The sequence below is a fragment of the Esox lucius genome, chromosome 20, assembly GCF_011004845.1.
Source record: "Esox lucius isolate fEsoLuc1 chromosome 20, fEsoLuc1.pri, whole genome shotgun sequence".
NCBI classification, from domain to species: domain Eukaryota; kingdom Metazoa; phylum Chordata; class Actinopteri; order Esociformes; family Esocidae; genus Esox; species Esox lucius.
Window position 1 is genome coordinate 5,716,590 of NC_047588.1, and position 12,311 is coordinate 5,728,900.

Below are 12,311 nucleotides of genomic sequence, written 5' to 3' on the forward strand. Positions count from 1 at the left end.
CTCACAGACGCCTGAAGGTTTTGTGCCAAAATTGCCTGGTATTTGAAACTGTTCATAATTCCCTCCATCCTGACTAAGGCACTGGTTCCAGCTGAAGAAAAACATCTCTAAAGCATGATGCTGCCACTACCTTGCTTCACTGTGGGTATGGTGTTCTTTGGGTGATGTGCAGTGTTGTTTTTGCGCCAAACATACCTTTTGGAATTATGGGCAAAAAGTTCAACCTTGGTTTCCTCAGACCATAACACATTTTCCCGACTGCTTTTAGCTCATGATGCATTTCTTATTTTTACTGTACATCTCTACTGCTGCAACTACCACTCCTTTTGTGTCCAGCGAAGGACCGTAACAGCTGTGTAAAGTATGAGTGGTCGCGTTTGTCTCTAAACTGGTTACGCACCAGATTATCCCCTATCACCCACTTAACTTTAAATCTATGATCCAAGACAGCAGCTGGGACAAGATGCTTATATTAAAAGTACCACGTGTAATGAGTGGAAATATTATTTTATAGTGTAGTTTTTCAATAATATTTTAGCTAATTACCAGATAATACAACTACTACCATATTTAATGTATGTAAATACAGCTCCGGAAAAAAATAAGAGACCACTGCACATTTTCTTTCTTTTCCAAAAAAGTTTAAAAGGAAAGTTTTGATTGAGGAACAGAAGTGTTCAAAGTGTGTCTTAATTTGAACCATTCTGTTCCTCACGCAAAACCTTCCTTTTCGACTTTTTTGGAAAGCAAAGAAAAAGTGCATTGGTCTCTTAATTGTTTGTGGCGCTGTATGTATAAGTATATTATTTAAGATAAATGATCATATCAAAAGGTGAACTTATTGTAAAAGTCAGACTGGTACCTTCGGGCATTAAACAAAAATACCTAATTAAAATATAAGTAGACAAATACAACCAAAAATAACTAAACATTTTAATCCTTGACAACAATGTAGCTATCCACTTGGTTCCTTTCTGATAGCATGTGCACGTTATGGTTACTACATCACTGCACTCCCTCTCCTGCATGTCCTTGGTTCTCCATATTTCTGTAAGTTACCTCACTTTGCACCATTTATCAGCTTCTTTATTAAATTATGAAAGCTCATGAAAGCTTAAGCATCTTGGTTTATATTTGTATGTATATTTATGTACGATATGTTCGATTAGGATTCGCTTTCATTGATGTTGATTGCTTTGCAAACTTGAGCTTGAGTGACCTTTAAGGAGACGAGAAAGGGTCGGGTTAGACGCGTTTGACTCCGCACACATTGAGCCCAAGCCGTTTCACATCACAATGCTATGAACTGTGGGCAATTCTCAGTTCATAGCATTGTGATGTGAAACACGAAGGTTACTAGGGGATGCCCGGATGCAAGAGAAATATTTAAAAGAAAAGAACGGTAAACTGCACTACATTAACAAGGATTTAAGATGGCACATAGAACACATGAAATCAGAGGAATGTAATCACCTTATTACGACTATTCATTTTAGTTTTAGCTTAACAACGCTGTTTTGACCAAAAATAGTACATTGATTATTGACAAATATAGATTGTTACTGACAATTACCTCTTGTCCACTCTGTCGGACATATAAATCAGGCAGTTGGTCTATTAAGTGCCTTGGCTGCAAAGAAAGTAAAAAAACATAAAATAAAGTCCCAAACCCACAATATTGTGCAACATGTTTCAGCGTCATCAAGGTAACATGATAATGTCCAGTGCTGTCCCATTACTATTTATAGCATTTAGAGCCCTTGCAGCCTCTTGCACTCAATCACTTACCAGATGACGTCAGTTAAGTCTGTGAGGGTTCAGGGCTTAGTGTTCAGGGGGGACGTTGGAATTGGGCCAGGGGCTGTTTATCAATCCGCGTTTTTGTCCATTCTTGTGTTCTTATGAACCCGTTTGACGTCATCTTTCATGGTCCAAGTACTGTTCCCAAAAACGCAAGACACCAAGAATGCCTAAAATGCCCGCTTGTGTTCTTGACCTGCCCGTTTTATTGAGGATGCTTGGGTTGGTGATTTGGCCAGCGAGAATGCATTTGATATCCCAGAAGTCATTTCAAGATGCCAGGAGCACCGGACAAACTTTGCAATTGTACATTTTTACGTTTCTAAGTTCAGGTAAACGGTACCAACAGTTTATTCCAAAATGATTCATACCTATGCCAAATTTTGAGCTATATTTAATTTTTATTTAACCAATAGGTTTCTTCTGGCTGGAAATGAACTAAACAAGTGACGAAAGACGGTAATACATTGTGCTGGATATGCAAATTAATAAAGTAACTGTTTCTGTCTTGTTAAAATTTTTACAAAAAATACCGTGTCCAACATTATTCATACCCCTTGAAATTGTTGAAACTTTTAGAGAAAATGCACGTTTCTTTATCATTTACAATGGTCTGGTAAATTCCACCATGAGAGAGCATTCTAATCACCTATAAATTGAGAACAGCTGAACAGAGGTAGTTCTCTAGGCAGTTACTAGTCAACTGCAAGTCATTGGCTAAAAACAGAAATAGTTACGTTATTCATTTATGTCATGGAGCACAGACAGCTTGAGCTGGAGAACAACCCAAGTCAGGTGAGGAGAAGCACAGGCCAGAGGAAGACTCCATGAAGAACTTCTCTTTTATGATCCCTTCATCTCTGTTTGTCGTTTACTGTCACATGCAAAAGGATACCAAGTTTTTCAAAGCATTTATTGTTGTCTAACAATATAACAGTTATGTCTTCATAGTATCTATGTAGTTGGATACCCCTACCTAGTGGTGGATGTATTTACTGTACAAGTAAAACGTCACATATTAAAATGAGTCATCATAAGATTAGGAAGTTGGCTTTGAAATTAACACATGGATTTTGATTGTAGATGCTTGATTTTTCATAGTGCATCAACTGCTTAAAGCATTTTCTTTGTTAATGAATAGGAGTTTGATTCCTATTAAATTTTCCCAATTTGCCAGCTAATGTCTGCAAACTAATTTCATAAGTTGACATATCATTACAATTCAATTCATCCTCATGTATGGCATATTTTAAACACTCTTTAAAAGGCGCAGTGGGCAAATGTGACTTTGAGTATTAAAGTATGGAAAAACCTTTTCAGGGAATTCATCATTGAAAGTGAATAGAGGGGTATTCCTGGTGAGGTCGTAGAAGGTCACCTCTCCTTGGTCACAGTCCAGTTGTACTCTGATCACTTTTGGGCTCTCATCCAACTTCATCTGCACCAGTGGTTTTGTTCCTGCTTTGTATTTCCCACTGACATATCTTAAGACCCACAATCCACTTTGAGGCAACATTTTTACTAACCTCTTGCGAGGAATAGACTCTTTGGCAACTCCTAAGATCCAGTTATCATTATCGCCTACCTCCACGTCCCAGAAATGAATGCCTTTAGTAAATCCTTCAGAACCCAACACTCCTATATTTTGAAACCTTTCTGTATTGTTTGGGAGATTCTGCCTCTCGTCGCAGTATTTCAAAATTGATAGGTCATCATTGACTGCAAGCTTAGTGGACATTGTGTTCGGATCCAGGGTCACAGGATCTAAAGGAATGTGAGAAGAGATGTTCTTTTGTCTATTAAACGTTGATGAGTTCCAAACACTAGGGTAAAAATAATTGGAATTACACGTACTGTGGTCAACGAACTCAAGCATCTTCTCCCAGACTTTGAACTTTAGAGATCCCAAATGTTTGGCCATGTCAATCAGTGTTCCTGATACAATCTCTGTATCTTCAGTACCTGTGGATATGCAGTTGGATCTATGGAAAACAAGTTTGGTTTATTGTTTGCTTCACTGAAATAGAAAAAAACATACATGTTTTAAGTGATTTCACAAAGTATTCAGACCCTTTCACTTTCTTTGCTTTGCTATAGACCTCTTTTAATTTTGATTAAATTATTTATTTACCACCAATGTATGCCCAATTACACACAGTAGCAAAAAAAATTTTTTTTTAGAAATTTGTACCAATGTTTTAATACAGAAAAATGTAAATACCTCATGTACATAATTATTCAGTGCCTTTATTCAGTACTTTGTTGAAGCACCTTTGCCAGCAACCACAGCTTTGTGTTTTATTGGGTATGCCAGTTGTTCACATTCTTCTTTGTAGATACTTCCACACATTTGTGACATTGGATAAGAAGCATTGGTGAACTGCGACAATCAAGTCACCCCACAGATGTTGAATGAGGTCTGGGTTTTGGCACAAGCACATTCACAGAGCTACCCTTTTCAGTTGTTATTGTGTTGAATCTTCACCCCCAGTCTGAGGTCCTGTGCACTCTGAATCAGTTTTTTTTTGTTCTCCGGTCCTCCTTTGCTGCTTCCAGGCTACTCTGCCAGTCACTGATACAGTGGAGCATTCCCATAGCATAATGCTACCACCACGAAGCTTCACCATAGGGATGGTCACCCCTGACAGTTTTTCTATCTGTTCCAGAAGTGGGAGAATGCTGGAACAGCTGGCTGCTGTTTCTCCTTTCCAGGCAATATCTAACTTTCCTAATTATATGTCTGTGTGTGTACTCTTTTTTTTTACTTTCTGAAACAAACAAACAATTGCTAGGGAGTTTGCAGTCTGATCTTCTACCTGATCTGCTAATTCTCTAACTCAACTGTTTGCTGTGGGCCTCTACTCCAATCTCGGCCTGGTACAGAACGGAGAAGCTAATCTGGTATCCCGTTCATCTCTGACGTGGTGTTCACTCCTTGGAAGGTCTGTCTACTACCGGCCTAACTGGGAGTCAGCCTCCCGCCTGTGTGTTTTCAGTCTCCCAGCCCGGCTTCTCGAAGACATCATGTGGATCCATGGATTTCTCTGGTGGATTACTCTCTACTTGGTAATCAACACTGGCACCTCGCTGAAATACTCAATAGCAGAGCTGCTACATCTGAACTCCCAGAGCTACACCTCTCCCCCAATCCTATTATCTAGCAGTGCCATTTTCCGCCAACCAAGATATATCCACGGTGGATCTCATGGAAAACGTCATACAATGTAAGAGTTCCACCATACATTCTTTTAGGTCCAAACAACTTACTGTGCCGCACAACCACCACAGTGCTGGCCACATGTGCGATAACTAAGTCTGTGACAAACAAGTCGCATAACCTGTTTAAAATGTGCACTGTATAATATCCGGTCTCTCAATAACAAAACCTTTCTGGTGAATGACTTTATCACTGACAATAAACTGGACATAATGTGCCTCACAGAGACCTGGCAGCCACCAAATAGGTTTTACGAAATCAATCGTTCCTGGCTACACATACATCAGCCAGCCGCGCACTTCTGGGTGCAGAGGTGGTGTCGCTATACTGTTTTGTGAGGAGCTCAAAGTTAAATCTGTCAGTTCTCAAAACCCTGATTGTCTCTGTCTCTGTGTCCTCCTCTGAACTCACCACCCATTACAACATTTCCCTGTCCCCCTCTGAACTCACCACCCATTACAACATTTCCCTGTCCCCCTCTGAACTCACCACCCATTACAACATTTCCCTGTCCCCCTCTGAACTCACCACCCATTACAACATTTCCCTGTCCCCCTCTGAACTCTCCACCCATTACAACATTTCCCTGTCCTCCTCTGAACTCACCACCCATTACAACGTATTCCTGTCCCCCTCTGAACTCACCACCCATTAAAACGTCTTCCTGTCCCCCTCTAAACTCACCACCCATTACAACATTTCCCTGTCCCCCTCTGAACTCACCACCCATTACAACATTTCCCTGTCCCCCTCTGAACTCACCACCCATTAAAACGTCTTCCTGTCCCCCTCTGAACTCACCACCCATTACAACGTCTCCCTGTCCCCCTCTGAACTCACCACCCATTACAACGTCTCCCTGTCCTCCTCTGAACTCACCACCCATTACAACGTCTCCCTGTCCTCCTCTGAACTCACCACCCATTACAACATTTCCCTGTCATCCTCTGAACTCAACCCCCATTAAAACGTCTTCCTGTCCCACTCTGAACTCACAACCCATTAAAACGTCTTCCTGTCCCCCTCTAAACTCACCACCCATTACAACATTTCCCTGTCCCCCTCTGAACTCACCACCCATTACAACGTCTCCCTGTCCCCCTCTGAACTCACCACCCATTACAACGTCTTCCTGTCCTCCTCTGAACTCACCACCCATTACAACGTCTCCCTGTCCCCCTCTGAACTCACCACCCATTAAAACGTCTTCCTGTCCCCCTCTGAACTCACCACCCATTACAACGTCTCCCTGTCCCCCTCTGAACTCACCACCCATTACAACGTCTCCCTGTCCCCATCTGAACTCACCACCCATTAAAACGTCTTCCTGTCCCACTCTGAACTCAACACCCATTAAAACGTCTTCCTGTCCCACTCTGAACTCAACACCCATTAAAACGTCTTCCTGTCCCACTCTGAACTTGTCTCCCTGTAATGATCGTTACATACCTCCTATCAATATGTCTCGACATCACCAATATGTGGAGCAACTCATGAATATTTAAGGCCACTCACCAATGTAATGCAAGTCACAAAAAGATCAAATGCAGGTGACAAATGCTGCAACATTCACAAACATTAAATGTCTTACATTTATTTGCAAATCAACCTTTGTTTTTGTTATCAATTCATCTTTATACTTGGATTTTGACATATGTTTGTGATACTATATGCCAGGGGTTCTCAAAGTCTACATTCAAAGGTCCAAATCAGAATTTTCATCAATGACAAAGGTCCGGAACTATTGGTAATTACAAAAAAATTTTTTTTATAACTCATCCGTTTAGTTGATTAATATAAAAATTTCTGCATAATTAAGGACGTGGTCTACTCCGTTGACTGACAGGTGGATTGCCGGTGCTGTTGGTCTCTCACTCGCTCTCACTAGCTGTTAGCTGTTAGTCAGCCGTCACGTTTCTTCTTCAGCTAATTCCAGCTGCTGAACTGGACATATCGGCCGTGTTCTTGCTTTTTTTTCTGGATTATTTCATACAATTTAATACAGGCATTATACCTTCGCCCACGACTTTGTATTCCGTCGTTGTTGAGTATCAAGAGAACAACCAGGGCTGTTTTTCTGTTGTTTTCCTCTGTGAACATGCACTCATGGATGTCTGACAATTTTGTTGCTTTTGTGTGGAGATTCCAGATTTAAAAATGTGTAAAACGTCTATAGATATAGAGGCTACACTCGTTCTGCGGTACCGTTGCTCTCACTGAACGGGCCACTCTGAACGTTAGATATGCTTATGTACCGTCAGATGCAAATTCCTGGAGGTGTCAGTGCTTTCCATCCATGCAATAAACTAATGCACACCTGAATGAGCACGGATTTCTAGCGCATTTACTTGAACTTCTTAGGTAATAAATATGGTTTGACCAATTTGAGAGGCAGCCAAAATAAAATTGTAAAATGGACTGAATAAGGCTCTCTATGAACTTGATGTGGCTGATATGACATGTTTGTGCATGAAACACAAGCTCACAGCAATACTGTAAGTTAATACACTTAACTAGCAGAATAATACAGCATCACGATACACAGTCTCACTTTTAGCTATGTCTTAATAGTATTTCGAAGGGAAAAAACATGAACTTTAACTTTTGGCTTTACTTCAAGTCAGCTATTTTTAGTCACTTAGTGGGAGGCCAGTAGCATATAGCATTAGCTTAGCCTGAGCAAACTCATTCACGTCGAGCTAGGTTTCAAGTTTCAGCATCCAGGCTCCTCGCTGAGCTCATCCCGCCTCTTTGCCCATTTCTTTTTATTCGGGAGTGACGTGCGTTGACGCGCTGCCAAAATGGCGACGGTTGGCTCCGCCCACTTTAGGCTTCAAAACTGCTCTTCACAAACCTACGGGTGACGTCACGGACACTACATCCATATTTTTTTTACAGTCTATGGTTGAAATACGAAATGGAGGCGGGTCCAGATTGAATTCCCTCCGGGTCCGGATCCGGACCGGAGTCCGGACTTTGAGAAGTGCTGCTATATGCATATATTTCTTGACAGTGATTTTTGACAGTTGCATTATATATTTGTGACTCACTGAATATATTTGGGATTTGCAAGATACAAGTTCCAAACATTTTTATAGAAATCAATTTCCAAACGAAGATCTCATTCATGCCTTTGTCACTTCCCGCCTAGATTACTGCAACACTCTCCTTACCAGTCTCCCCACCAAACTCATCCACGGACTCCAACTGGTCCAGAACCCTACAGTAAGAATCCTCACCTACAGCACATCATCTGAACATATCACACCAACTCTTATCCAACTTCACTGTCTCCCTGTGCAATATCGGATCACATTCAAGACTCTCCTCCTCACATTCAAAACCCTCCACAACCTGGCACCCACTTACCTCTCAGACCTCCTGCCACTCTATGCTCCCTCCCGCTCCCTACGCTCCTCCTCTGCTGGTCTCCTTGTCACCACACCATTCCGCCTCTCCACGATGGAAGGTCAAGCTTTTAGTTGCTCAGCACACAGACTCTGGAATTCATTACCCCCTCACATACAACAGGCCGACAGTCACTTCATTCACAACACTCCTCAAAACACATATATTGCGTACTACCTATAACCTTTAGCCTTTCTTATCTTTTACCTGTGTACTTGTTTGATTTGTCCCCTGATTTTAAACTTATTTTTTAATTGACACTGTTGCTCACCTATATAGGCCCATTTTTATTTAAGATGTCCTTAAGTGTTTTGAAAAGTATCCCCCAGTAAAATCTATTATTATTTTTATTAGCCAGGTGATGAGTGGTTCCTTGTTTTTGCCAGACACAGTGCTTGGAATTAAGGCCTAATTTGGTCTCATTAGACCAAATAATGTTTTTCCTTGTGCTCTCAGATTCCTTCAGGCCGGATTGATGGAGTGCTGCATAAATGGCTGTCCTTCTGGCAGGTTCTCCCATCTCTGCAGAGATGGGGCCCTTCTTGCCCATTTACTTTGTTTGGCCACACGGACAGCCCAACAAAGAGTCTAGGTTTCAAACTTCTTTAATTTCACAAAGATGCTCCTTGGAACTGTCTCTGTGCTCCTTGGAGCTGTCAATGGATGCTACATACATTTTTTATGATTTTCCAGAGATCTGTGTTTCTACTTAATTCCATCTTGGAGGTCTACAGGGATTTCCTTGGACTTTATGGCTTTCTAAATTATGTCAAAACAATTGAATTTGCCACAGGTGGACTCCAATCATGTTCTAGGGACATGTCAGAGGTGACACAGGATGCATATGATCTCGATTTGGAATGTGATGGTAAAGGGTCTGAATACTCATGTACATGAGAATTTTCAGTTTTTTTGAGTGTGTATTAATGGCAAAAAAGTAATTTCATAATCTACAAACTAGAAAAAGAGAAACTCTCGCACACTGACTCTGCTTCCAAGTGAATCAACTTTAATGCAACATTTCAGTCAAAAGACCTTCATCAGGCATAAAAAAATAATGAGTAGGAGTGCATGTATAAATACCCATAAATAATTAACAATTAACTCAAAACACCTGTGGTTTAAACAAGGATTTTTCTTTACAGGTTATGCTTTAGATGGTATTTTAACCTTTTCATCTGGTGATATATGAACATATTTACTATGAGATTAACACACTCATTGCCACTTTTTTTTTTCTGTTTTACGTTTATGAATTAGAAGGGTTTAATTCTCCTTTTGTCTGAATGAACTGTACCTAATTGGCATGTGTTTTGCAATTATGATGTCACAAGGGACATTAATTGTGATCAGTTGCTGTTAATTGTTAATTATTTGTGGGTATTTATACATGCACTCCTACTCATTATTTTTTAATGCCTGATGAAGGTCTTGTGATCGAAACGTTGCATTAAATTTGATTCATTTGGAAGAAGAGTCAATGTGCAAAGGTTTCTCTTTTTCTACTCGTATTCCTCTCTTCATGCACCTGCCCATTCATTTTTACTGGGTGTGCGAATTTCTTTTTCACGATTATCTACAAACTAACACAACAAAATATGGAAAAAGTAAAGGGATATGAATACTTGATACATTTAGATCATAAAAAAGTGAGACAATATTTACCTGTTATGTATAGCCGTGTAGTTCTATGAAAAACAGAACAAAGAAAAACATGACTTTTGGTATCAGACAACTGTTACAGAAACAATGTCAGAGCAATGTGATTTTAAATATTTTGACACACTTCTGACCTTTAGGAATGTGATATTGTCTACATCCATTTCTTTCTTGACAACTATAATTGTCTCTGAAAGGGTTGCCATATCTCTCATCAAAGCCTCAGCTTGTTCTTGCATAACTCCCTCTTTCTGTTGTTTTTCCTCTTTCAGTGCAGCTATCCTGGCAGTTTCTTCCTCTTCTAGGAACTGGTGGAGTTTCTTAAACTCCCTCCTTATCTGCTCCTCTGCACATTGAGCCTGGCCCTACAATGCCAAAAAGTTCATCTCAAAAATGTTCAACATTGCTCAGATTGTTGGTCACTATAACAATGCCTAAAATGTGTCATTAGAGCTGCGGTACCTTTATGTGCTCCAACCAATTTTGATGAGTTATCTTGGCTGCATTCTTGTTTTGCAATTTGTTCATCAAAGTGAAAACCATAGCCTGTAGTTCACTCTAGATTAGGAAAGATTATTGTCAAACATCTGTTTTACTTACACAACTCTGTGAGCCATGTGCTGTGACATTTCAGCGGCTCATTTGGAGTTCTGAAAGAAAGTAAAGTAATAGTTCCCTGCACATTCTCACCTTTAGATCAGGGACAGCCTCCTCAATGGGACTGCAATCGTGACCTTTATGTTTCTTTGATGTGTGGCAGACAACACAGATGGGCTGTTTATCATCAAAACAGAAGAGTTTAAGGTGCTCACCATGCAGCTGACAGTTGTGCTCGGCTTTGTTTTTTTCCGTGAACTTCTGTATGGAATTGCAGAGACTCTTTAAGGCCAGGCTTAGACTTGGCTCCTCAGAAGAACATTCTTTCCTGCATACAGGACAAAACAGATTCTCTACGTTCTTCCAGTATTTCTGCAGACAATCCTCACAGAAACTGTGACTGCATTTGAGAACCACAGGGTTTCTGAAGATGTCCAAGCACACGGGACACAAGAGGTGTTCCTCCATTAGAGACAAGGTGGCAGCCATTCTATAGCACACACAAGGATTGTCTGTCAATGTGGCTGGAACAAAGGCTGTGTTTATAGTGTTCAAATTGACCACGCCCTCTGGAGTTCCCAGGAAACTAAACCCGAAACCTAACTTATTCTTCCTCGGTACAGAAACTCATAATTCCTCCTGTCATCTGTTAATCATTATAGTTGGGTAAACAATTGCTTCGTCACACATACATAGCTGCAACTATTTGTTATCAAACCTGCTGCTAAGCTACTTTCACTTTCAACTTAACTAGCTGGGTGGGGTTAAGGCCTAAGTGGGTGTGAACTATTCTGAATGGGCGAAAAACAAAGACCAGCTCTCTGGCAAGTGTGAATCTTTCAAGGCTTTTTTCTCAGAACAAAGTAGAGCAGATCATTACAAAGCTCTGAATCTGGATCTTTATAAAATATTTAAAAAAGCAAAACTCAAATTTTGCGATAAGACCCTATTCCTGAATTCTGTCACATTTGACACGTTTAGTGTATATCTACACAGTATTCTACAAAATGTCATTCTTGACCTGGAATTAATTCAGTGTTGTACTGCCTCCTCTGACCCACCAAGGGTGTGGTCCATCTGTAAATGTTGGGAATCTCTAAACTACAGCCGGACAGAACATCACAAAACAAGTTTGGTTATAATAGTAATTTATTAAAACTATAACCATTTGCTTCTGTGAATCCAGTTCAAAGCGTAATTAAAAAGATTTAAAACCGAAAGCTCAGATGTTATATGGTCCCCACATTTGTAGCTGTTATCACTGACCTCCACCTGGAACCTCTTTGTACAGGTACACTGAGACCTATATTTCTTTAATGAATGGTTTGTTTAGATGTATACATTTGTTCCAGATGCATTAAAAAGGGTTGACGGATTGAGATGTTTCTGCAGTCACCTCTCTGAGTCTCTGATCATGCTGCTCCAGATGGCCCTGTCTAGCCAGAGCCAAGAGCCAGAGTTTCTGCCAGTGGCTGATCAGCTGATACAGCTGAGGGGTCTGAGGTTCCAGGTTGTTCAGGGGAAGATGCACGACGGCTGGCTGGAGCTTCACGGTGCTCCTCCTCTCTGGAACAAACAGGATCATGCATGCCTCAATTAGCTTGGTTGATTCAAACTTCATGGAATATAA

At 40.6% G+C, this 12,311-nt stretch overlaps 1 protein-coding gene across 3 annotated transcripts; it reads right to left on the reverse strand.

Moving 5' to 3' along the window:
• Nucleotides 1-785: 785 nt before the first annotated feature.
• On the reverse strand, nt 786-11,398 carry LOC105009747 (E3 ubiquitin-protein ligase TRIM39). Of its 3 annotated transcripts, none has more exons than XM_010869176.5 (6): nt 10,775-11,397; nt 10,547-10,642; nt 10,219-10,449; nt 10,091-10,113; nt 3,655-3,782; nt 786-3,564 (listed from the first exon to the last, which is right to left on the reverse strand). In XM_010869176.5, the coding sequence occupies exons 1-6, from the start codon at nt 11,168-11,170 to the stop codon at nt 3,050-3,052; spliced, it is 1,389 nt and encodes a 462-aa protein (XP_010867478.1). In that variant the 5' UTR covers nt 11,171-11,397; the 3' UTR covers nt 786-3,049. The 3 variants fall into 3 exon arrangements, 2 of the variants coding, with proteins under 2 accessions (XP_010867478.1, XP_010867479.1); XR_003777642.1 differs by lacking the exon at nt 786-3,564 and adding an exon at nt 8,387-8,534 and having other exon boundaries at nt 3,696-3,782; nt 10,775-11,398; XM_010869177.5 differs by lacking the exon at nt 10,219-10,449 and having other exon boundaries at nt 10,775-11,398.
• Nucleotides 11,399-12,311: the final 913 nt, after the last annotated feature.

Coding starts and splice junctions, on each gene's coding strand:
- LOC105009747 (XM_010869176.5), bottom strand. CDS start 11,170: ATGGCTGCCACCTTGTCTCTAATGGAGGAACACCTCTTGTGTCCCGTG. Junction 10,114..10,218: donor ACAATATCACATTCCTAAAG/GTCAGAAGTGTG, acceptor TGTTTTTCATAG/AACTACACGGCTATACATAA. Junction 3,565..3,654: donor GCTTGAGTTCGTTGACCACA/GTACGTGTAATT, acceptor ACATTCCTTTAG/ATCCTGTGACCCTGGATCCG.